General features: G+C 47.3%; 1 protein-coding gene across 1 annotated transcript; it reads left to right on the forward strand.

The window, feature by feature from the left end:
* Window positions 1-5810: 5810 nt before the first annotated feature.
* On the forward strand, window positions 5811-26777 carry GSDMC (gasdermin C; the record flags this gene model as incomplete). The annotated part of the gene is given in 12 exon segments (XM_014544996.1): window positions 5811-5927; window positions 6005-6171; window positions 8856-9073; window positions 9443-9626; window positions 10985-11153; window positions 17100-17211; window positions 19363-19413; window positions 20008-20045; window positions 24822-25016; window positions 25340-25469; window positions 25924-25997; window positions 26665-26777. Coding segments are annotated over 10 exon segments (1280 nt in total), but the record flags the coding sequence as incomplete, so codon positions are not given.
* Window positions 26778-26783: the final 6 nt, after the last annotated feature.

Raw genomic sequence — 26783 nt, forward strand, 5'->3', positions numbered from 1 at the left:
CTGAGAGAATGTTGCCTGGCCAGTCGCTCTGCTTGTCGTAGAGCTGGATGCCAGTGATGATGTGTGTTTTCTAATTCCCTGCAATGGGTGTTTCTTCCCATTAGGTACACAACAAAACATTTGAACGATGAGACTACCTCCAAGCAAATTAAATCCATGCTGCAATGACACTCCAGAGCAAGCGCCTGCAGTGACTCGGATGCACAGTTTTTAGTGATTGCAATTACTCTCTCATTTACTCTCGCTTTAGTTCTTCCCTCTGTTCCTCTGCCCTCTTTTTTAATCATGTTCTTGTTCTTAAGACTTCTTTTCTGTGCCAAAATCAGTCAAGTTATACCCTGGAGGGGTTGCCTTTCAGACAGGCCACCTGAGGCAGCTAATCATGCATCGCATTGGGGTCTCCACTGAGAGAAATTCTATGACTTGAACTAAATATTTTTAAATGTGGATTTTTTTTGAAAACTAATATTTAATATTGCTTCTCCTGCATGGCAAAACTGCCTACTCTGCTATTTAAAAGCCCTCAATGACTTTATTTTCTACTGCCGCTTTTTTTCATGTGCAGCCAAATGAAAATGTTTAAATTAATTGTGTTGTACAGATGGTACCCAACACAAACTTTTTTTAAATTAGTAAGATTTTTGTTTAAAGTTTTAAGTTTGCATTTTGACCTTTTTGTAAGGATGTATGTTGTGTGTTTAACCTTTATTAACTAACGTTAAAACTGTGATGTGTGCGTAGAGTATTACGTATGCATGTTCATGTTTAAAGAATGGCTGTTGATGATAAAATAAAAATCAGCTTTCATTTTTCTAAGTGTGGCCTGGTTTCCTGAGGTTTGGTTTTAGGCGTTCAGGGTTCTCCATTGTATATTTTTATGAAATGCACGCACACATTACATAATTTCCCTTCTTTTAGGAGAGAGCTGGGTCTTTTGAATAGCATTTTTCTCTAGTATTGTCTGTGTGTACCCCGTTTTCATTGCTTTCCTAAGCTTGCCGAGGGCAGTAAGACCAGCGATGACGGACTGCTAGCCTTGCTTACCTCGTGTGGATGGAGTAACTGCAGGACGTCCACTCTTGCGTGGTCTGGTTTCCCAGGAGTGAGGGGGAGGAGCTGCAGGACGCAGAGTGGGAGGAAGAGCCTTCATGTTGGAGGGTAGTGAGCGTGAGGGGCTTCCCAGGAGGAGCTGAAGGCCCCGATCCCCTGCGTGGGAGAAAACAAGCATGTTTGTCGTTCAAGGCCCTAAAACCTTACTTTGTGAATGTGCAGGTGTGAGATGCTGCTTAAAGGCTATCTAGTCCATGCAGGCCGGTGCTTTAATGAGGACAGTGTTGAAGCTCTGACACCATTAAAAGGGTTAACTGTGGACGCGGCTCCTGGAGGCTCTGTCCAGACCTGGCTCAATAGGGCAGCTCAGAAGCCGTGGCCCTTCCGATGGAGCCCGGGAGCCTCACGGCTCAGCACATGCTCGCCCATTCCCAGCCGCCTCTGCGCTCGCTGTTGAGACTGTTGCACGCCATGTCCCATGTCCATGGCTCTGGTCGGGTGGCCCTGAGCCAGTCATCTTCCTCCCTCATCCACTTGATCTTTCGAGCACCAGCCTTGGGGATAGCATTCTCCAGGTCCTTCTGAACCCTTCTGAGAGTATTGTCCTGGGTTAAATCGTGAACCCCCAAAAGGTATGCTCACCCGCAACCGGAAAATGTGACCTTATTGGGAAAAAGGGTTTTTGTAGCTGAAACTAAAGTCTGTAGTTAAGGCCACCCTGCATTGGAGTGGCCCTAAATCTAGCGTCAGCTCTGTTAGAAGAAGGAAGGGGACGGGCACAGAGCAGGAGGCCACGTGAAGATGGAGGCGGAGGCTGGTGCAGTGCAGCTACCAGCCAAGGAACCCGTCACAGGCCAGATTCTCCCTCAGCCTCAACACCAAGCCTGCGGACACCTTGATCTCAAACTCTGCCTTCCAGGACTGAGAATAAATTCTGTCGCTTTAAGCCACTCGTGGGAATTTGTTATGGCAGCCCGGAGCAACTAGGACAGGTATCTTATCCAGCCCCTCCGATATGTCACTGCCCTTTAGGGTAATTTTTTGATCTTTAGAACTCGAGAATGGCCATGGGTGGTGTTCCTTCCGCACCCTGAGGATCTTGTGCCATCCACAAATTTCAGGCAGGACAAGTGAACTCCTGAGTGGACAAACATAAACAAGAATGACACAGCCGGGACCAAGGATCACTGCTGTGGTCCTGCCGCCAGCCCAGTGCACGCCTGCGTGTTGGGGAGAACTAACTCTGCACCGGGGTTCCCAGCTAGTCTTCGGGCCAGCCTGACCAAATTGCCTGTGTTTGTGAAATAAGCATTTCTATGTTATTAAAAGGTTGGAAACAATCAAAAGAACAATATTCCGTGGCATGTGTAAAGTACATGAGATTCAAATTCTAATGTCCATAAATAAAATCTTATTGGAACACAGCCTCATTGGTTTATTTATGTATCATTTTGGGCTACTTTTGCGCCACGATAGTAGAAGGGAATTCTTGTGATCAGGGCCATGTGGCCCTCGGTGGTGAAAATACTGTCTGGCCCTTTACAGAAAGTTTGCTGACACCTCCTCTAATGATAAGAGCAAGTTAATTTGACAACTAAATGTCAGTCTTTTTATTTTTTAATTAATCCTCACCCAAGGATATTTTTTTCCGTCAATTTTTGGAGAGGGGAAGGGAAGGAAGGAGGAGGGACCGAGAAAGTAAAACATTGATTGCTTGCCTCCTGCTCTTGACCGTGGCGAGGGATCGAACCTGCAACCAAGGTATGTGCCTTTGACTGTGAATTGAACCCGTATCCCTTTGGTGCATGGACCGATGCTCTAAGCACTGAGCCACACAGCCGGGGCCCAATTGTCAATCTTAAATGTTATCACCACAGAATAAAGGGTAATTTTGTGAGGTGATGGAGGTGTTAACCTAATTGTGGTAATCACTTTGTAATATATGTGTGTATGAGATCATCACATTTTTACCCCTTAAATTTATGAGTGATATGTCAATAATATCTCAATAAATAGGAAAAGTATAGTAATAAAATAAGCTTCCAGGTTCCCCTTTAGAGACTGATTCTGAAGATATTGTTCAGAAGATAGAGTGAGGTCAGGGACTCAGTTTCTACAAGAGTCCAGGGTGATTCTGATGCAAGGGGTCCCCACAGCACCCTGAGCAAAGCTGGCACACCTGGCCTGGAGGAGGAAGTGTGGGGGCTGCAGGTGCGGGGATGTGAGAGGCTCCAGCAGGGATACCCTCGGCTCAACTGACCTGGCTTCTTCCCACCTGGACATTCTTCACATCACAGATGGTGAGGAGGAGACACGCTTTGCAGAAGGTGAGTTTCAGGCTGGGCGGATTCTTTGCCTAGACTTTGGGCCCTGCTGAGCCCTGACCCCCATTTGGAGATTAAATGGAAAGCCTGTGTGTTGCCCCAACTCAAACCAAGGGAGGCCTAGAAGGAAGGTTAAGAGGGGTTATAAATTAATGAGTGATGGCATGTTTGCAATTTGACAGCGAAAGCCTTAGAAGTGACTTGAAGACTTAAACTGAAACAAAAGGAGGTGAACTCTGTAGCTATTTGGGGGGACAGATTCTAGGTAGAGGGATTAACCAAAGGAAGAAATTGCCTGGCATATGAACAGCTGCAATGAGTGAGAGAATTCATCGGAACGTGAGGTCAAGTGCATGCAGGCCATTGGTCATTATGACTGTTTTTACTTGAAGTGGGATTGGCAGGTAGTACAAAGGTTAGAAGGGAGGTATGCGATGCACTTTTGAAAAGATGCGTTTGCCATGTGGACAGTAGACAGGGCAGAAGCAGGAAGTCTAGTTAGGGGATTGGGATAATCCAGGTTAAGTGTTGATGGTGGGTGGGGCAGGCTGTTGGTCTTGGAAGTGGTGAAAAGCGATCAGATAGACCCTGGCAGAGTTAATGTCTACAAGAGTGGTGTGACATGGCTTCCTATAGCTCAGAAGGAGCCAGGAAAGGAATTCTGAAACGGGCTGGTTGGTAGGGAGTGAGGTGATGGATGAAGAAGCAAGAGGTGAGAGGGAGGAAGCATGAGTGGTGCAAATCGGGGCAGCTGTCATGGAGGCCTCCAGGGAAGAAATTGTAGAAATATAGGCCACCGTGCTCTCAAGGAACGCGTAAGGACAAGCTTACCTTCCATTTGTAGAAGGTGTATGGTTGGTGTCCCCACACTAAAGCTAATAGTCTGTGGAGTCGGGAACTCTGTCTTACTGACCTTGTTACCCCAACACTGGAATCGAAAAAATGTGTAGAAGGTGTAGACCCAAAACCTAGAAACTAGCTGGCCGACTGGCTGGCTCAGCAAGGGTGGGGCTTTGAGAAGCTTATATTTTTCTGTATAAGGAAAGGGAGAGGGAATTCGGGGGAGAGCAGAAACCTAGAAGCTCATGACTGAAACCTGTAAGACCTTGGGATGGGGAAGGGGAAAGAGAGGAGGAGGAGGAGGAAGGGAAGCAGGTGTGAGGCAGGGAGGGGCTGAGCGAAGTCTCCATGAAAACTTGTGAACAGGGCCAACCAGAAAAGAGAGCTAGTGGAGAATTTTCAAGAAAATAACATGCTGGGCAATGGCCACCCCACCTCAGTCTCCCCTGAAACCTTAAGTAAATTGGCGTTGCTTATGCTTACACAGGGGACAAAGCACTTCCCTGTGGTGTGGGCACAAACAGAAGACTCCTGTGCGAGGTTGCCAGGAGGGAGGCATGGGTGCTGCTTGCACACTGCAGGGAGGAATGTGGAGCTTCTCTGCTTTTCCAGGATGGCTGCTTCCCCACTGGCGGCTGTTCCCAGTGGAGGACCAGGGATGCTCAGCTGTGGCTGCACACTCACTGCCCCAGGTTTCCCGTTTATATCCCTCCTCTGGGATGTCGGAGGTGCTTCCCGATGGAGAACAGGGAACTGGGAAAGGAAAGCTAGCAGCTGCTTATGGTGGCGTTGGTTCAACGAAGCCAACTAAAACCTGCAGGCTTCCTTGGACTCACATAACTCGCCCCAAACAGCTGAGTCACGTTTCCTGGCTTCTAGAATGTCCCAGAATAGGGCAGGGCTCTCAGGTGCTGGCCTGTGGCACAGTGGTATATGCACCTACAAAACTGTATATTTCGAGTCTGTTGTTTTTACAATGCAAATTATAGAAAGTAAATTCAGTTTGGGGAAATCTTTCGGGCTGCTGGGTCATGTAGAAAGCACAGCCGTGAGCCCTTTGGCGCATGGAGTGGGTATCCCATTCCCCAGGTGGGGAAGGGCAGGTGTGGGACTTGCATGAACAGTGGATGGAAGAAGAGGGGATAAGTGCCTTGTGAAGCACCCTCAGTTGCCCCTCTGAGCGTCAGAGCTGGGACTGCCTGCTCCCACAGGCTCCCAGGCATTTCCCTTCATTCCATGAGGCCACAGGAGTGATCACGAAGTAATTAGAAAGTAAATGGGTTTGGGGCAAGTTGTTTTGTCCTTTTAAAAATCTCCTTTTTCTTTACCATTAAAGATTGTTATAAGATCAATTGTACAGCACATGACACACAGGAGGGGTAGCATTAATTCCGATTGAACCAAGGCTCTGCCCAGGGTCCTGCATGTACCTCTTCTCTCCTGAAGCTTATTCCTACCTTTTCTGCTGACACACGGCCACATCTTACACAGTGCATTTAAGGTGGCATGTAGCCAAATAAGTGGCCCCAGCAATCATTCATTCGTGAATGAACCCACGAATCAGACTTGCTCAGACTGTTTTCTGGGTCAGGAACAGATACGCTCTGCTTCTGGAGATCCTATCTACTGTCCTATGGGACAGCCTGGCAGATACAGTATATATAGAAACCCTGCCTGATTCTAGTCTCCACTTGCCTGAGAAGGACTTGAGAGGTAAGACTGCTTGATCCAGAGCTCAGCCCCAGACCTAGTCTGGAGGAGATGAGGGCTTCATCTGCTTCTTCTTACAGGATATTGCCCTGGAACTTGAGTCAGGGATCTGCTGGTGGGAAGAAAATACAACGAGCAGTAGCACTTCTCTGTTCTCTGGATTTTGTCTGACCTCAGGCGGTCTGGAGATTGGAAGAAGCCCGACCCATTGGAGCCTTTCTCTATAAGACAAGACAATATACAACTGGTAAGTTCTAACAGGGACCAGGGGGTGAATAAGAAGATACTGTTATCGGTGGAAGTGGGCTTCTTGGAGTGCCGTGAGGCCCCCACAGGAGGATGGGGTTTCATGGAAAGCTTTATTGATGATGTAAAATTAAGGGGTTGCCCTCCAAGGACCCATCTCTGTCCATCTTGCCATGGAAGAAGTCCAATTTTGCCTTCAGCAGGGCTAGGATCAAGGCCCTGCTTAGAATTTCTGTTCTGTGTTAAAGTCCAGTCCAGCACCTGGCTAGCTTAGCTGTGTTCCCAGCTGGGTCCGTTGTGTGTGGGGTCAGCATGGCATGGACCATGTGGCTGTGTAAGGCCACCTGACTATGGAGAGAGACCAGGGGAGCAAGTGCAAGTCACAGAGCAAGAGAGAGAAAGAACAAGAGCAAACAAGAGAGAGGTAACTCTGGGGTTTTAACCAGGAGCTTCTCCAAACTAACCAATTAACTCTTCAAGATTTCACATGCTTCTGATGGGGTCCCCCCCCAGCCAATCTATTGTTCCCCAGGCTAGACTGACAGGCCTACACCCCGACACCCTCCCTGCCGCCCCCGACTTCTGCACATGTGCCCATCTCCCCCTTTGTTGTATCCCTTCCCCCAGTGACCTGCAGGGAGTGGACCTGTGGTTCCCTGGGGAACATGAAGCTGCCCAGATGAGCATGCTTATAGTGTGTGGCCTCCCCTTTGCTTTTTTTCTTTTATTAATATTAACTGGCTAATTACGGCAATAACAATACTACAGTCAGAGAGAAATGTTCTTAATAGGTTTGAAAAATGGGTAGAGATGTTTTTGGTTTGTTTTAGATTGACAAACACCCTCTCCCACCCTCAGCTCCCCACCCCAAAATCAGCACTTCTTCCTACAGTTCTCCCTAATGCAAAAGAAATTTGGGTAACAACACATGAATAGGTAAGGCTAAGGGATATATTTTTGACACATCTTGTTTTTCACCCATCCTCACCTTCTTCCCTTTGGCAACTATCAGCTTATTCTCTGTACCTATGGGTCTGTTTCTGTTTTGTGTTGTTTATTCTTTTTTTTATTAAGATTCCACATATAAATGAAATCGTATGGTATTTGTCTTTTTCTGACTTCACTTAGTATAATGTCCTCTAGGTCCATCCATGTTGTCTCAAATGGCAAGATTTCATTCTTGTTATGGTGGAGTCATATTCCACTGTGTAAATGTACATCTTCTCTACCCACTCATCTATCAATGCCATCTACCTGCCCTTAGAATCTTCAGCCATAGAATCTTCCCATGCCAACCAGCCTGAGCACTGTGGGTGGGATGAAAAAAAAGCAGGCCTCTTAGGAGTGTCCTGCATAGGGGTGGGGAGGCAGGCTCACTGTGCTCTCTACTCGCCCATGGGAGAGTCGTGGCCACGGGGTTAGGAGTGTCCCGCATGGCAGGGAGCCAGGATCACTGTGCTCTACTCCGCCATGGGAGAAGCATGGGCCACAGGGTTAGGAATGTCCTACTCGGTGGAGAGTGGGCTCCCTGTGCTCTACTCCCCATGGGAGAAGTGTGGGCCATGGGTTTAGGAATGTTCTACAGGGCGGGGAGCGGGCTCACAGTGTTCTACTTCCTCATGGGAGAAGCCTGGGCCACAGGGTTAGGAATGTCCTACAGGGAGGGGAGAAACTCACTGTGCTCTACTCCCCAGGGGAGAAACTGGGCCACGGGGTTAGGAGTCCTACAGGGCAGGGAGTGGGCTCACAGTGCTCTACTCCCCATGAGAGAAGCCTGGGCTTTGAGGTTAGTCTTGACTGAATTGTGCTGCCTCGGAGGAGGGGTGACGTGAAACTGCTGTGCTTCCATTCCTGGAGGTTTTGATCCGTTGGACTCTGGGCTCCCACAGAGGAACTTTTTATCCCCAGGTGGTTGTCAGAACTGGTGTTTCGGTGGAGGGCTGAGGGCTGAAAGGTCTTGTTCTGCCATCTTACTGACATTATTTTTTTGAAATGGAAAGTGTTTAAAAGCAGAATGAGCGTGTCATCCAGGTTGACAACTACAGGTAGATGAGTACAGGTTGACGAGTACCCATACAAGGCTCCTGACACCTCAAAATGAGGCACTTCATAATTTTCTGGTGAATCATGGTCCACTTAGCACAGCAATGCAGGCATCCGGGCTTTATTTAACTATCTCATGCCCACCTTTGTGACAGCCACACTCTTGCTCTGTTTCAGTCACAGCAAGACTCGGTAAGATCTTAAAAAGCATGGGCTTTGCAGCACTGAACACGGGTAGTTCACACACACTAACAATCAGTCCTCCGGGGGGACTAACCATCGTACAGTGTGGCCAGCTTGATGGAACTGTGGTGGCATAAGGAAGTGCATACATTTGGTTTTGGAGGGGAACTTACCTCCTCTTCGGCGCTTCCAACAAGTTAAGCAAGTGCTCATTGGTCCCCTGACCCAGCAGGGACTCCAGGTCTAGGTATCTCATCTGTTCACTAAAGACCATCCTGAGGACAGTTATTGAAGGAAGACCCAGGCCTTTGCACATGCATGTGACTTCACTGTGTAGACACGACAAAGGCCTATGACACAGTCAAGTCACTGCCAACTCTCTGAATGACACATGAAACTCATTTAATATTATCTGTAAGACCCACTTGATCTTTATGTTTCCTTTCTCTCTGCCCCTAGCAACATGCCCTCCATGTTTGAGAGAACTACCAAGAAATTGGTCAAAGAGATCGGAGACCAAGAGCTCAGACCTGTCAAATGCTTGGTGAGCGCCACCAAGATACACCGGTTTTCTCTAATACGGAGGAAGAAGGCTCGCTCTCGGTTTTGGCAACTACCCGATGTCCCACTTGACGTCTCCCTCATGCACATCCTTGAACAAGGTTCTTTGGTCCCAGGTATTGTCAGCCAGGGGCATAGGAGGCAGGGGCTGCAAAACAAGGGTGCAGGGAGAAGGGGTGCAGCCGGCAAGACATGCTGAGACACCCACACAGGGGACCTCATCATTCCTTAGGGTTAGGACAGTATCCCTGTTATCCAGCCCCTGGGTGGATTCAAACGTCCTCAGGAATAATTTACACTCAAAATGTCAGCTGATGAGTTAGCTCCTCGGATGAGATTCAGTTGAGTGGGAGAGCTGGGGCGAGCTGGGGCGAGCTGGGGCGAGCTGGGGCGAGCTAGGGCTCAGTTGTTCCGTTTCCATGCCATTTCCCAGCTGTTCCAGAGGGAATTCTTGGTTGAACCTCAGGTACCTTGTTCGTTTCCAGACGCTGCTGTGGAAGTGTCTGCCGACTTCAGTGACACTGAGGTCAGGAAGCAGCAGGCGGCTGGGAGCGTGAATGCTGGGGCAGAAGTGGGCTTCTCGGAGGAGACTGCTGCGTGCCGAGGGTCCTCCCTCGAGTACCAGATTGTTAGCACCCCACACGAAACCTGGACAGAGCTTCAGAAGAGGTGAGGGCAGAGGGAGGAAGGACCTGGTCAATGGGCCCCACACAGAGCTCTCCTCGTGGGCAAGGAGGCTCAGAATGAAGAAAATGACACCCCAGATCATGCTGCCCTTCTTGGGTATTCACACATTCATTCATTCGTGACCTCCTGGTTCAGAGCGGTGATTAGTTATTTAATAAGTCTTTATTAAAGCTGCGGATGTCCATTACTATGCTGTTTTGTGTTGAGAATAGAGTAATGACAAGACATAAAAATCCCTGCCCTAAAACGTATTTACTGGGGCAGGGGACATGCAGTGAGTGAGAAAAATAAGCAATAAAAAATAAGTTAAAGTATTAATTTAAGTGAGGCAAAGGCTCTGAATCTCTTTGTTTAAACAAAGTATGGCTCAGTGTCCTAAAATTTAATTTACCTCAGTGCCTGTGGGAAAAGACCTTTTAGAGACAGATATTTCAATTTAAAGTTTCTTTTAAAAAAATATATTTTTATTGATTTCAGAGAGAGGAAGGGAGAGGGAGAGAGAGATAGAAACATTAATGATGAGAGAATCATTGATTGGCTGCCTCCTGCATGCCCCCTACCAGGATCGAGCCTGCAACCCGGGCATGTGCCTAGACTGGGAATTGAACCGTGACCTCCTGGTTCAGAGCAACACAGGCCAGGCCTAAATAGTATTTCTGTCAGTGCAAAGAAATATTAAAGTAAGCAACTAGTAAAAATCCCAGGGTATTGAGACTGAAAGTTACTTTGACAGGACATGGCACCGTTTCTGTATTTCTGGTGTCTTGTAAGACTCTTATTAGAACTAACATTTACGAAGACTTTATGGTGTAAAAGAGTATGTGGCCAGAAAATAAAATAAAACTTGTCATAGAAATTGTTTTTAGCAGTTGAAGAGGCTCCAATTTGAGGGACACTTTTTATTATCTAGCACCAAGGAAAAAAAGTCTGTCTGAGGTCAGATTTGAAATGTGAAAAGAAAGGCAGTGAGACACTTTTGATAAATGGATGTGGGTAGTGTCAGGAGCTGGTGGAAGAGGGGCTGGAGGGAGGGGCCTATTTAGGTCTCTCTGTGGAGCTAACAGTTGAACTGAGACCTGCAGAATAAAGGGAGCAAAGAGCAGGAGGAAAATGGTCCAGGTGAGGGGTTTGGAGCCTGGGTCAGCTTGGACCAGCCTGGCGTTTCCAGGAGCTGTGGGAAGTCAGTGAGGTGGGAGCTTAGCCAACCTTGGTAACTCACCCCATGTGCCAGGATCTTTCTGCCTGTGGCGGGAACACCCCTTCCAGGTCCTGAGGATGAGGGTGACCCAGGGCCACCTGGGAAGGCATCTCTTCCCACTCTGATCCTCTCCTCCCCACAGGAAACTGCCAGACCCCGAGCCGTACTTTCTGAAGCAGTGCCGGGAAGCAGGGCTGAATCTGTATGTTGTGACCGACACCGTGGAGCTGCTCAACAGCCCTGTGCTGCAGGATCATAGCAGTGTGAAGGTCTCAGGGATATGCTTCATCCCTTGGAATATTTTTGTCAAGGTATGAGGTGGAGACACTGATCGATAAAAAGCAAGTAGATTTAATTATGTGGTATTACATTTCCTTTGGGTAAGCATGGATTATGGCAAATCTAAAGGGGTGGCTGCCGTACTATCTACAGGTCCAGTTTTATGCTGGAGGAAATAAGGGACCCCTATTACCAAACCTCAGTGGTTGAAGTTCCCTAAATGCCACGGCAAGCTGAGAAGAATGGATAGCAGGAGGGAGATTTAAATGCCTTCAGGCACATAGGATTGATATAACTCACAAAAACTAACAATAGTACTTCCAATTAAAGTAAATTCATTTATCAGATAGTATCCTATATAATAAAGAGCTAATATGCAAATGGTCATCATGCCCTCGTGCCCTTGCGCTGGGGCCGGGGGACCCGAGGTTGTGCCAGGGGATCTGAGGCTGCACCCCCTGCCCGGCGGGGCTTGACGGGGGTGGGGCTGGCCAGGTCTGGGTCTCGCACAATTTAGAGGTGCATGTGGGTGGGCGGGGACTTGACTCTGGGTCCTGCACACTCCCTACTGGGGATGTGCCCGCAACCAAGGTACATGCCTTTGCCCACAGGGGAAAGCGCTGCTCAGCCAGAAGCCGGGCTCACAGCTGGTGAGCACAGCAGTGGTGGCAGGAGGCTCTCCCGCCTCTGCGGCAGCACTAAGGATGTCCGACTGTCTGTCAGTCAGACATCTCCCAAGCACTCCTGGACTGCAAGAGGGTGCAGGCCGGGCTGAGGGGACCACCCCCCCCACCCAAATGCACGAATTTTGTGCACCAGGCCTCTAGTTAGTGTATAAAAATGCCATGTATTTCTGAGTGTTAATTTTGTATCATGCTACATTGCTGAAATCATTTATTAAATCTAGTAGTGTTTTGATGGTCTAATGGGAGATCCCTTGTAGGTAACTTTCTGTCTCTCTCTCTGGAAGCCTTTAAGATTGTTACTTTGTTGTTTACGTTTGCTAGTTTAATTATGATGTTTCTTGGTGTTGGTCTTTTTGGGTTCATCTTGTTTGGGACTCTCTGTGCTTCTTGGACTTGAGTGACTTTTTTCTTCCCAAAGTCAGGAAAGTTTTCTACCATTATTTCTCCAAACAGGTTTTGTATTTTTTGCTCAACTTCTCCTTCTGGCACCCCTATTATGCAGATGTTTTTGTTTGTTTGTTTGTTTAGTGTTGTCCCAGAGCTCCCTTAGACTCTCCTCTTGCTTTTTAATTTTTTTCCAGTTGCTGCTCTGCTTGGGTATTTTTTTCTACCTTATCTTCTGACTCACTGATTTGGTCCATAGCTTCTTCTAGTCTACTGTTGAAACCTTCCACTGTAGCTATGTCATTCTTCATTTCCTTTTATTCTTACACATGTTGGGGAATTTCTCATCCAGATGTTTGAGCATCCTTATAACAATTACTCTGAATTCTTTCTCTGACAAATTGCTTGCCTCCATTTCATTTAGTTCCTTTTCTGGTGCTTCCTCCTTTTCTTTCATTTAGGGGTTGTTTATCTGTCTCCCCATTTTTGCTGTTCCTTTGTAATTGTTTCTGTGTATTAGATAAAACTGCTATGGCACCCAGATTTTTTGAATTTGTCTCATGTAGTACATGTTTTGTGGGACCCAGTGGTGCATGGTTCTCCTGATGTAGTTGGGTCTTGAATGTTATTGTCCCTTTCATGGATGGAGTCTCCTCTCAGGGTATCTGATTACACACATTTTATATTTTACTAGAGGCCCGATGCACAAAATTCTTGCAAGGGGCTCGGCCCTCGCAGCCACGGTGGCTTGCCTTGGCCCTCCCAGCCCCAGCTTCATCTGGAAGGTCTTTTGATCTAATTAGCATATTATGCTTTCATTATTATAGAGATGTAGTTTGTCCTCACTTTGAAGAATTAGAAACTCAAGAAAAAAAAAACGGAATTGTGAGTTAATGTTCCCAAGGTTGGTGATTTTGTCTTGGAGGAAGGAAGTTTGAACAACTGAAACATTGCTCCAGTATGAAGGATGTTTGACCTTCAACTTTGGGTTTTCATCTGCTTGGGTTGGGAAACTGGCTTTCTGAGAACAGGGGACAATTCTGTGTCATCCTCTGCCACACCCACTCACCCTCCCCCACTGTCACAGCTCTTCCCAGCCATCTGGGTGCTAAGTGCTGGGTGCTAAGTGTTGGCCATGGGCTGTGATGTCATTAAACAGTTTGCATATCACCTCTGGGTCATGGCTGCATCAATTTTGTTTTGGTCAATCAGACAAAAGGTCAATAAGGAAATGGAGGACTTGAGCAGCGTCATGTAGATGAATTGAACTACATTCCCTAACAGACAGAACATTCTGTGGAGTAGCACACAACGTTCTCCTTATGCACACCCGGAGCATTCTCCAGCCCAACTCACATGCAAGGCCTCCCTATCTGTCTGACCAAGTTTAAGAAGTCTGAAGTTATACCAGATATATTTTCTGGCCAAAATGGAATGAAAGTAAAGATCAATAATAAAAGGAAAACCTAACAAATTCACAAATATATGGACATTAAGAAATATACTCTTGAACCTTCCGTGGGTCAAAGAAGATACAATGAGGGAGATCAGAAAATATCTCTAGACAGATGAAAATGAAAATACAGTACCATATTGTACATCTAATGGGTGGAATACTACTTTTTTATCACAATAGATATTATTTTTTTTTTTTTTTAATTAAATCTTTATTGTTCAGGTTACATTTGTTCCTCTTTTTTTCCCCCCCATAACTCCCCTCCTCCCAGTTCCCACCCCACCCTCCGCCCTCACTCCCCACCCACTGTCCTCATCCATAGGTGCACGATTTTTGTCCAGTTTCTTCCCGCATCTCCCATTCCCCTTTCCCCCCCAAGAATAGTCAGTCCATTCCCTTTCTATGTCCCTGATTCATTATAATCACCAGTTCATTCTGTACATCAGATTATTTATTCACTTGATTCTTAGATTCACTTGTTGATAGATGCATGTTTGTTGTTCACAATTTGTATCTTTACCTTTTTCTTCTTCCTCCTCTTAAAGGATACCTTTCAGCATTTCATATAATACTGGTTTGGTGGTGATGAACTCCTTTAGCTTTTCCTTATCTGTGAAGCTCTTTATCTGACCTTCAATTCTGAATGATAGCTTTGCTGGATAAAGTAATCTTGGTTGTAGGTTCTTGCTATTCATCACTTTGAATATTTCTTGCCACTCCCTTCTGGCCTGCAAAGTTTCTGTTGAGAAATCAGCTGACAGTCGTATGGGTATTCCCTTGTAGGTAATTGAGTCTCTTTCTCTTGCTGCTTTTAAGATTCTCTCTTTGTCTTTTGCTCTTGGCATTTTAATTATGATGTGTCTTGGTGTGGTCCTCTTTGGATTCCTTTTGTTTGGGGTTCTCTGCGCTTCTTGGACCTGTAAGTCCATTTCTTTCACCAGGTGGGGGAAGTTTTCTGCCATTATTTCTTCAAATAGGTTTTCAATATCTTGCTGTCTCTCATCTTCTGGCACCCCAATTATTCTGATGTTTGTACGCTTGAAGCTGTCCCAGAGGCTCCTTACACTATCTTCATATTTTCGGATTCTTTTTTCATTTTGCTTTTCCGGTTGGGTGTTTTTTGCTTCTTCGCATTTCAAATCTTTGACTTGATTCTTGCGCTCCTCTGGTCTGCTATTGGGTGTAATATTCTTTATTTCCGACCGTGTATGCTTAATTTCTAGTTGTTTCTTTATCATAGCATCGAGGGTCTCATTAGTTTTCGTGAGGCTCTCCAAAAGTTTATTGCAAGCCCTCAAAATTGCGTTTTTTAGCTCTATATCCTCCATTTCTGTCATGTTTTTTTGTCTCCGCATTTTTTATGCTTTCTTGGTGCACCCCCTAGTGGTCTTTGTGCGCAGTCTTGTTCTAGTTGAGCCTTGATTGTTGTAGTTAATACTAGAGGGATTTGACCACCAGGCCGACTGGCTGTGTGAATCAGCTGTGTCTGCCGCGGAAAACTTCTGTCCTCTGGGGAGGTGCTAATCTAGCCTTTGCCTGAGGCGATCTGGCAAATGGCTCTGCGCAGGGCTTGGGCGGGGCGGGCTCAACAGGGCGGGCGGAGGGAGCGGTTATGGCCCCTCTCAGTCCCGTTCCCAGAGGCTCTGCTTCTCAGAACCCCAGGAACCGCTGCAAACCTCGGAGGGAAAGCTGCCTTCCAACTGATGCCAGACACTCCCGCTTCTCCCGTTTGAGTCCGAGTCCCCAGCGATTCACCCGTATCTGGAGCTCAGAGTCTGAGACTCCCCCCTGACCGAAAACGACAACCGCGCTCTCAGCCACCAGCCCGCTTTGCGCGCGCACCTCCGCACCTGAGTATTTTCCACACTGCGCCTCCTCTGAGCCTCGGTGTGCTGTTATTTTTCCTTCTAGTTGAAGAGTCTCTCCTCAGCCAGCCTTCCTGTGGTTCTGGGTGATGTCCGTTCCGTCTTTTAGTTGTATTTTTGAAGTGGTTGTTTGCGGCAGCAGTCTCCGGTGTTTACCTATGCCGCCATCTTGGTCTCTCTCTCTCCACAATAGATATTAAATGGATGAGCTACATAATAACAAAAAAGCTTAACAAAATTCAAATAAACTAAAACCCATCTTGCTTTTATAGCAAAATGTGGAGTCTTACTTGTATCTTCAAATCCTTATTGTCATGTTCCTCTTGAACAAGGTATAAAATCATAAAGATATATATATATATGTGAAATAACAGCAGACAAGAAGTATCTGACTTCTTTCAATATCTCATGACTTCTAATATGTTTTCTTTATCTGTTGTTTTCTGTAGTTTGAATTCATGGGCTCTGGATGTGATTTGATGTCTGACATTAATTTGGGGAAAATCCTCCTTTATTATTGCTTCAAATATTTTTTTCTGTTCATTTCTCTCTTTTCCTTATATTCTCATTACATGTATGTTACAACTTTCCTAGCTGTCACACAGTTCTTGGATATTATGTTTCATTTTTTAAGTCATTTTTCTCTTTGCTTTTTAGTTGTGAGATTTACTCAAGTGCAGAGGATTTTCTCTCACTTGTGTCCAGTCTACTAGTGAGACAAACAAAGGATTTCTTTATTTCTGTTGCAGTATTTTTATCTCTCTAGCATTTCTCTTTTACTTTTTCTTAGACTTTCTATCACTCTGCTTACATTACTCATCTGCTCTTACATTTTGTCTATGTTTTCCATTAGATCTTTTAGCAAATTTATCACAGTGGTTTAAAATTCCAGGTCTAAGAATTTCAACATCCATGTTATAGTTGAGTCTGATTCTCAGCTTACTCTGTCTCTTCAAACTGTTGTTTTTTGCCTTTGAATATGCCTTGTCATTTTTGTTTTTGTTGAAAGTTCGACATGATACATGTGATAAAAGGAACTCTGGTAAATCGGCCTTTAGTGATATGGTGGTAAGATGTATGAGAAGAGAAGTACTCTATAGTCCTATGGATGGGTCCCAGCATTTTTTTTTTTTAGTGAGCCTGTGTTCCCCTGGACTATGAACTCACAAGAGCTTCTCAGTGCTCTCTCCCCTCTTGGATGTGGCAGGAGGGTAGAGGGAACTAGATTTGAATGATGACCTTGCCCTACATGGAAAACTAGAAGAGGCTGGAGTTGGGTATTTTCCTTTTATCAATTGCTTCGGCTCCTATAAAGAGTAGGAAAATGAAACGCTCATCATCAACAAGAGGAAGTGACTAGATACACTTGAATCTAAAAAAGTGAAATCATTGCAGTATCAACATGGAATTGAGGGATATGAAGGTAAATATGGGATGAAACAAGGAAAAAAGAGCAGGAACTAGAAACAAGGAGTAGAGGGGGTGAGGGCAGGGGGCTGCTGATCCCTTTTCTCATGAACTTTCTAGATGTATTTGACTTTAAAATGACATGCATGTATGATGGTGTCTCTGGGCTTTTGTCCCCAGGGTAAAGGACAGGGAAGGAGTCTCCAAGTGAAAGAGAAGAAGCTGACTGTGCCAAAGGGCTCAGTGGTGGCATATAAGAGGAAGCAGCTGCTTTTCTACAGCACGGGCTGGGGTAAGCAGAGGCTGAAGGAGGCAGTGGGGCATGGGGGCCTTCTTCTCCTGGGAAGAGAAATGAGAAGGGGAGACCGTCATCAGACAACCTTGGCTTCTCTACCTGTTCAGAGAGAGAAGCAGCATTTTCCAGCTGTCCAGGGCCCATACATCACCATTACCCATAGTCACCTCCAAGCAAAATCCCACTGAATTGTTGTTCTGGGAGGCAGAGACAGTATCCTACATGGAGAGAGACAGAAGGGATGTGCTTAGCACTGGGTGAAGTGTGATCCTACTCCCACTCATCTCTATTCAAGGTCCCTCCACTCTCAGCAGCTCACGTGGGGGATGGGGGGACACAGAGACCTCCAAGGTTACCCATACCTCCCATGGTAAAGCCCATAACATATTGGCACAACCAGGAACAAAACTGCAAATGAAGTGCCCTGTAATGCAGAATTGTATCTGCATCTCTCCCTCCCTCACCTGACTCAAAATGCACAGTTGCCCGATACCCAACTGGGTTCTGACTTCACATGGGAGAAACATTTGCATCAAATACAACTACAAACCAGGGTCCAATAGTGGGTGCTATGAACACAATCAGCTCAGGATCTTTGGCCTCTCCCTGCCCAAATGTGGAGTCCCAGGGAGAGGTCAGCCTGATAAAGGTAGGGGTCCAGCTCCTCAGAGATCAGGGGCTGAATTCATCATACAGAAAACTTTCTCTCTCTCTCTCTCTCTCTCTCTCTCTCTCTCTCTCTCTCTCTCTCTCTCTCACACACACACACACACACACACACACACACACACACACATACACACATGCACAAACAGCTATCTACAGCGTTCTCCCTGCAGCATCTGGTGAAGTGTGGGTCCTGCAGTCAGTGACCTCCTGTCAGTGGCAATAGGTGGAATGAGTATGAGCTCTCCAATCTTGTGGGTTCAGTGGCTGAACTCAAACTTCAAAAATATGTTTTATAAGTGTTGACAAGTGTGAACTAAATGAAGATGGACTTTGAAGGCTAAGCTCACAGTAGTGTCTGCAAGTCAGGCCCTGCTCATGGGGCTTGTCTGTTTCTACAGTTCAGGCCTAAGGGTGACTAGCAGGAACCTTTATAAAGAATGGCCCAATGCAGTGAGCATTTCATTTCCATGAACTAATTTCATCCTCCTAACACTTCATAGTGTAAACTAATATGAAGAACAGTTCAATAAGTTGCTTGCTTTGTGGCTTTGGAGAAAATAAGAATTCCTCTGTCCCCCATCTTATTTATGAAATAGAAGTGAGATCTTAGCTCTAGAACTGATGGAGATAAATGTCTGATAAGGTGGCTGAGCCAAATCTATCTTCCCTCCCTCCCGTTCACCTGGACCCTTCCCCTGACCTGACCACAACGTCAGGTCTCTGCCATCTCATAACCCCTCACTCACGCGTGTCCCCTCTTCCCACCCAGTGTCCCCTCACTGCCCACTTCCTTAAAGAATCTTCTGCACCCTGCTCACTGCCTCCTCGCTGTCCATGCCTTGCCCCATTGCAGTCTGTCCTCGAGGGATTTAATCACATCATCACCAACTACCACACATTCATTATTCCCACCTTTGACTCTCTTCTCCCTGGCTACTGCATCACCATGGTTTATAGGGTCTGCTATAATGGGACTGCTTTCCCTCTGTCTCCTTCCTTCATGGGCTCCTGTCCCTTGTCAAACACTTAAATCTGATTGTTAGGAGTTTCAGAACGTTGAACATTTCTCTACGTGAAATGTGAAATCACCCAGGAGCCTGGCAGGAAGGGAGTAGACATGTGAGGGAGGAGCCTCCAGGAGAGGAAGACAAAGAGCAGGAAGGAGGCGATGTCCTTTCCATGGAAAAGGCCAATCTCCAATGTGAGACTAGAGTGGAAAACCATCACCCAGGTGCCTATTGAAAGGCAGGTTCTAGCTTCCTTTTTAGAGAGCCTGATGCAGAAGGTATGGAGTGGGGTGAGGGACTCTGAGTTTCCACAGTGTCCCAGGTGATTCTGATGCAAAGGGTCCCCAGGGCACCCTGATAAAAGCTAGCACACCTGGCCCGGAGGAGGAAGTGTGGGGGCTGCAGGTGCAAGGGGGTGAGAGGCTCCAACAGGGATACCCTTGGCTCAGCTGACTTGGTTATTCCCCTGTAGGCATTCACCACATCGCAGATGATAATGATGATAAGGAAACCTTTCCAGCAGGTGAGTTGGGCAGGTTCTCTGCTTGGATCTTGGGCCCTGCTGAACCCTTGACCCTCTTTGGACCCATAACACCCTGTTGGGGCTCAACCCTGACAGACTCACAGAAGCCTTCTGCAGCCAGGCTCCTCCACCACCTCCTCATCGTTCAGCTGTGACCCACACAGGCCCATGGCCACAGAGAGAGCCACCTGCCTTCTTTGAGTACTGAGCTACAAGTATGTTTGTGTGTGTGTGTGCATGGGCCTGCACGCTTGTGCATGCCTGCACATGTGTGTGAGTTGGGTGAGCAGAGACTGAGCTGTTGTGAGTGATTGCTTTTTTTCCTCTTTCCAACAGCAAACATATGTCAACCACAGTACTTAAGTGGACAGAGACTGTAAAGTGGGATCTGGTCTCTCCATGAGGCCCCTTTTTAGTACTGAAACCCCACGTGATGGCCTTTGCCATCCTCCTCTGAGCCACTGAGCTCTAGTTCCCTGGGTGAAGGACAGGGAAGGATGGTCTAGAGAGGGTTGGGGAGTAGCGGGGAGAATGTGGACAAACCATAAGTCTTCAGAGACTAACTTTTGGGTGGTAATTTGATTTCTCTTCTAGGTGGCATGGAACCTCCCATGTTTCGAATGAGTGAGTATGTGTTTGCTGGGATGGGGAGGGTCCTCCTTGTACTCATCTGATGAGCAGGGCAGATTAGCTCCGCCTTTGCTCCCATGGCCCCGGGGCCTGGCCATAGTTTCTGTATGTTGGGAAGGGTAAGGAAGGGTCAGGAAAGGTGGGAAAGTTGGAGGGATGGACTGGCATGAAGCAGGAAGAGGTTAAGCAAGAGGAGGGTGGCAGTAGAGGACAGAACCCTTGGTAATGTCTCTAAAGCTAATTTGGTGGATGAGAGAGGGAGATGACCAGTGGCCATTCTTTTTCTAGAAAGAATGCAGGAGCCCTTTTGCCTAGGTGTTTATTAAGAGGAAACCTGAAGCCTGTTGGGTAGGGAAGACCCAATCACAGAACCCAAACTGAAGGTTTCCAAGCAACTCAGAAAACTGAGTTTACTTCCAAATGTATACTTTCCTTAGCCCCATTTTCCTTCCTTCCTTCCTTCCTTCCTTCCTTCGTTCTGTTCTTTCTTCCTTCTTCTTCTCTCTCTCTATCTCTCTCTTTTAATTAATTCCTTTCTTCCTTCATTTATTTGTGGATGCATGCAACAACCGCTCAGGGTCCTTGGGGCATTTATGCCCAAATGTTGAGTGCCAGGTAGAGGCCAGCTTGATATGTCTTCTTGGAGATTTGGGGTTCCCTCACCACACATAAAATTTCCTCTCTCTCCCTCTCTCTCTCTCTCTCTCTCTCTCTCTCTCTCTCTCTCTTCTCTTCTCTTCTCTTCTCTTCTCTTCTCTTCTCTTCTCTTCTCTCTCTCTCTCTCCATCTCTCTCTCAGACACACAAACACACACACACATTGTTCCTTATAGTGTCCTCCCTACAACATCTGGTGAAGGTGGGTCCTTCTGTCAGTGACCTCCTGTCAGTGGCAATAGGTGGAATGAGTATGAGCTCTCCAATCTGGTGGGGTCAGTGGCTGAACTCAAACTTCAAAATTATGTTTTATAAGTGTTGACAAGTGTGAACAAAATGGAGATGGACTTCGAAGGCTAAGCTCACAGCGTGTCTGCAAGTGATGTCCTGTCCATGGGGCTCTTCTGTTTCTCCAGTTCAACCTAAGGAGTAGGAGTGTGTGTGTGTGTGTGTGTGTGTGTGTGTGTGTGTGTGTGTATCAGAGACTAAGCTGTTGTGAGTGACCACTTCTATTTCTCTTTCCAACAGCAGGCATATGTCAACCACAATCCTTAAGTGGACAGAGACTGTAAAGTGGGATGTAATCCCTTCATGAGGCCCCTTTTTACTACTGAAACCCCATGTGATGGCCTTTGCCATCCTCATCTGAGCCACTGGGCTCTGGTTCCCTGGGTGAAGGACAGGGTTGGATGGACTAGAGGGGGTTGTGGAGTAGTGGGGAGAATGTGGACAAACCATAAGTCTTCAGAGACTAACTTTTGGGTGGTAATTTGATTTCTCTTCTAGGTGGCATGGAACCTCCCATGTTTCGAATGAGTGAGTATGTGTTTGCTGGAATGGGGAGGGTCCTCCTTGTACTCATCTGATGAGCAGGGCAGATTAGCTCCGCCTTTGCTCCCATGGCCCCGGGGCCTGGCCATAGTTTCTGTATGTTGGGAAGGGTAAGGAAGGGTCAGGAAAGGTGGGAAAGTTGGAGGGATGGACTGGCATGAAGCAGGAAGAGGTTAAGCAAGAGGAGGGTGGCAGTAGAGGACAGAACCCTTGGTAATGTCTCTAAAGCTAATTTGGTGGATGAGAGAGGGAGATGACCAGTGGCCATTCTTTTTCTAGAAAGGTGTGTGTGTGTGTGTGTGTGTGTGTGTGTGTATCAGAGACTAAGCTGTTGTGAGTGACCACTTCTATTTCTCTTTCCAACAGCAGGCATATGTCAACCACAATCCTTAAGTGGACAGAGACTGTAAAGTGGGATGTAATCCCTTCATGAGGCCCCTTTTTACTACTGAAACCCCATGTGATGGCCTTTGCCATCCTCATCTGAGCCACTGGGCTCTGGTTCCCTGGGTGAAGGACAGGGTTGGATGGACTAGAGGGGGTTGTGGAGTAGTGGGGAGAATGTGGACAAACCATAAGTCTTCAGAGACTAACTTTTGGGTGGTAATTTGATTTCTCTTCTAGGTGGCATGGAACCTCCCATGTTTCGAATGAGTGAGTATGTGTTTGCTGGGATGGGGAGGGTCCTCCTTGTACTCATCTGATGAGCAGGGCAGATTAGCTCCGCCTTTGCTCCCATGGCCCCGGGGCCTGGCCATAGTTTCTGTATGTTGGGAAGGGTAAGGAAGGGTCAGGAAAGGTGGGAAAGTTGGAGGGATGGACTGGCATGAAGCAGGAAGAGGTTAAGCAAGAGGAGGGTGGCAGTAGAGGACAGAACCCTTGGTAATGTCTCTAAAGCTAATTTGGTGGATGAGAGAGGGAGAGGACCAGGGGCCATTCTTTTTCTAGAAAGAATGCAGGAGCCCTTTTGACTAGGTATTTAGTCAGAGGGACCCTGAAGCCTGCTGGGTAGGGAAGACTCTATCTCAGAACCCAAATTGGAGGTTTCCAAGCAACTCAGGAAAGTGAGTTTTACTTCCAAATTTACACTTTCTTTAGCCCTAGTTTCCTTCCTTCCTACTTTCCTTTCTTTCTCTCTCTGTGATGGCCTTTGCCATCCTCATCTGAGCCACTGGGCTCTGGTTCCCTAGGTGAAGGACAGGGTTGGATGGACTAGAGGGGGTTGTGGAGTAGTGGGGAGAATGTGGACAAACCATAAGTCTTCAGAGACTAACTTTTGGGTGGTAATTTGATTTCTCTTCTAGGTGGCATGGAACCTCCCATGTTTCGAATGAGTGAGTATGTGTTTGCTGGAATGGGGAGGGTCCTCCTTGTACTCATCTGATGAGCAGGGCAGATTAGCTCCGCCTTTGCTCCCATGGCCCCGGGGCCTGGCCATAGTTTCTGTATGTTGGGAAGGGTAAGGAAGGGTCAGGAAAGGTGGGAAAGTTGGAGGGATGGACTGGCATGAAGCAGGAAGAGGTTAAGCAAGAGGAGGGTGGCAGTAGAGGACAGAACCCTTGGTAATGTCTCTAAAGCTAATTTGGTGGATGAGAGAGGGAGATGACCAGTGGCCATTCTTTTTCTAGAAAGAATGCAGGAGCCCTTTTGACTAGGTATTTAGTCAGAGGGACCCTGAAGCCTGCTGGGTAGGGAAGACTCTATCTCAGAACCCAAATTGGAGGTTTCCAAGCAACTCAGGAAAGTGAGTTTTACTTCCAAATTTACACTTTCTTTAGCCCTAGTTTCCTTCCTTCCTACTTTCCTTTCTTTCTCTCTCTCTCTCATTCTTTCTTTTTTTCATTTGTTCATTTCTTTCTTCATTTATTTGTGGATGCATGCAATAACCAGCTTAGGGTCCTTGGTACCTTTGTCCCCAAATGTTGAGAGAGGGGGCGGGGGAGAGTGTTAGGAGTTAGTTTGGGGAGCAGAGACTAAGCTGTTGTGAGTGACCACTTCTATTCCTCTTTCCACAGCAGGCATATGTCAACCATAGTCCTTAGGTGGACAGAGAGTGTAAAGTGGGATGTGATCCCTCCACGAGGCCCCTTTTTACTATTGAAACCCCACGTGGTGGCCTTTGCCGTCCTCATCTGAGCCACTGGGCTGTAGTTCCCTGGGCAAAGGGCAGGGGTGGTTGGACTACAGGGGATTGGGGAGTAGGAGGCAGGATGTAGACAAACCGTAAGTCTTCAGAGACTTGCTTTTAGGTGTTAATTTGATTTTTCTTCTCGGCGAAGAAACTTTCTACTTTGGAATAGGTGAGTATGTGTTTGCTGGAGTGTGGAGGGTCCTAATTGCATTCATCTGATAAGCTGGGCACCATAGCTCTGGGGACTGGCCATAGTTTCTGTAGGATTGGATGGGTAAAGAAGGGTCAGGAAGAGTTAAGAAAGGTTGGAAAGTTGGAGGTTTTCAAGCAATTTTAAATTTGGAAATAAAACTCAGTTTTCACACTTTCCTTAGCCCAAGTTTCCTTCCTTCCTTCCTTCCTTCCTTCCTTCCTTCCTTCCTTCCTTCCTTCTTTTCTCCTTCCTTCCTTTCTCTCCTTTTTTTTCATTCATTCATTCGTTCATTCATTTATTTGAATGCATGCAACAATCAGCTCAAGGTCCTTGGTCTTTGTGCCCAAATGTTGAGTCCCAGGTAGAGGCCAGCCTCATATGCTTACTTGGATGTTGGGGGTTCCCTCACCACATATCACATATTCTCTTTCTCACCCCCCACACCCCCACACGTGTACACACGCACTGTTCGCTATAGCGTCCTCACTGCAACATCTGGTGAAGGGCTGGTCTGCTGTCAGTGACCTGTCACCTCAGGTGTCCTGGCAGAAGCAGACAGCCCCCAACATCCACTCCCTGGTTAATTCCTTATAGACCTTGAAGATACAAGCACAACTGTATGTATTACTGAGCACTTTATATATTCATATAATTATCATGACAATCTCATTTTGAAGTCCAATGCTAGAATCTCTGACATTTTCATCTCTGGAGTCCAATGTAGAACCCACATTATTTACGACGTGTCAGAAGTAATCACCTGGTCAGTTTCTCCTCTTCCCATGACCCTTTCCAGGATCCTCTCCTCTCATCCTTGCGTGTATCCCCACCTCATTTCAGCAGAGACTCTCCATTTTTTTTTTAGTCTATTGTGGTTTCATCCCAGAGCTCAACCATGCCATCTTCAGAGATGCTCTGGGTCAGCAGCTTGAAGGGAAGAGGAATTTTGCTCATGTTGATGGGAAAGGAATGGTCTAATCTGAGAATTGTCTCTGTTTCTGGTTGGCATTAATGCCCGGGGGCAGATTTCCAGCTGCTACAAGAGGAGGTTTCCCAGAACGTAAAAGCAGCCGACGAGCTCTAGGACATGCAGAACATTGTGTTCTCCAACCTCCTGGCCATGCTTGGGGACCACGAGGCTCTTCAGGACCTCATGGACATGGTGAGGGGCCCCGCCGCTCCCTAAGCTTGATCCGTCTTGTAAATGGGGGCTGTTTCAGAGGTAGGGCTGCCAAGATGTGTGGGGAAAGGAAAATGGGGGTAATCTTAGGGGGATGAGAAGGATTTCTGAGGTTGGGGACTATGTCCTGTGCCCAATGACCAGGGCCTGGAAGGCAGCCCTCACAGACTGGGGTGCTCCATGTTCCCTGGGGGTGCATGGAGCCATTACCCCCTCTCCTTGGTTAATCACTTGTAGACGCAGAATTTACAGGCGAAATCACTGATGTTATTATCACCATCATTAATAAGCCCTGTCTCCTATAGCTTGAACAGGAACCCTTGGGTCATTTGGATGGCCCTGGTGGCACCATCCTAACTGAACTGCAAAAGGACTCCCGCCATCCAGGGGTTGGCTCAAAGTGCCTCATCCTTTACCTGCTTGAAACCTTAATGGGTAAGAGTGGTTTGGAGGAAGAATGGGGGAGTCACAAGGTTGGTCCCCCAGAGCCCCAAAAGGGTTACCTTAGGTGTCACCTCTCCAAACCCCTTGACATGCTATGATTTTTCGCCCTCACATCACAGGCCTCTCCGAGGTCAGCAGGGCTCAGTGTGATGAGCTTGTCCTGTGACAGAGCCTGAGGCCTGCAAGGCCAGCCAGGTTCATGCAGCGGATCAGTGGGCGGTGATGCCAGGTCCAGCCACAGAAGCCCACCCTGGACCATGTTAGGTGGCTTCCTGGAGACCATCCCATGAGCATGAGCAGAAGGGGGACTTTCCAGGGCAGGGAACTTGACCTTCACGCCAGCGAGTTTTATTCCTCTGCCTCAGAGTTCGCTTCTAAAGGTCTCTGCGTTCACCGTGGGGACAGGAACATCTGACTCTTTCCCCAAATGTCCCCCTGTCCCCAGTGCTGAGTGACATCCAACATGTTCTGCTGGCTCAGTCCATGGAGAAGAGGATCCTCCTTCCGCAGAGGGACCTGGTGAGCAACCCCCAGGGGCCGGCGTCCTGGAAAAGAGTGAGGGAAGCAGGATAAGAATGGTTCTGAGAAAGGAGAGATGACTCGGGTTGCTGCTGGGAGGGGAGGGGAGGTCCTGGTGTGGGCCTGGGAAATCCAAGCTGCATCTCTGTCTGGGAAACAGGCCCAGTGGGCATGAGTCTACCTGGGGAAGGTCTCAGTTTCCATGGCAACCCTGCAGATCCCCCCTCCGCCCCCCCAGTTCTAAAATAGCCATCTAGGAATACAGGTTTGGGGAGCTCAGGGTATCTGAGTTATACCCCTGCTGTACTCACAAGGGTACCATTTGCAAATTGGACGCTCTCTCTCTGTATGCATATATATGTAAGTACGTATGTGTGTGTAGACGCGTACATACACACATTGCACACACAGGCATACACACACAATTCCAAACCCCACTATTCTGCTGAGTAAGTGTCAGTGTCCCTATTTATCAGCTGAGGAGCCAGTGCTCAGTGATTTCCAACAACGTGTCCGTGGTCACACTGACCGCAATATAGGAACAAGTCGAGACCCCAGAGCTCCTGCCCCCACAGTCACCCTGCATGACCCCTGGCCCTTGGGCCCGAAGGTTCTCTCTTCCTGACCTCAGAGGCTGGCCTGTAACATCTGATACTGTTTCTTCAAGGTAAGGAGCATCCTGGAGCCCAACTTCAACTGCTCTGAGAACACTCCCTTTACCCTCCAGCCTGAGCTCCTGGCCCCACTCCAGGGGGAGGGCTTGGCCATTACCTATGGGCTGCTGGA

Source organism: Myotis brandtii, unplaced genomic scaffold, assembly GCF_000412655.1.
Source record: "Myotis brandtii unplaced genomic scaffold, ASM41265v1 scaffold390, whole genome shotgun sequence".
In the NCBI taxonomy this organism is placed as follows: Eukaryota; Metazoa; Chordata; class Mammalia; order Chiroptera; family Vespertilionidae; genus Myotis; species Myotis brandtii.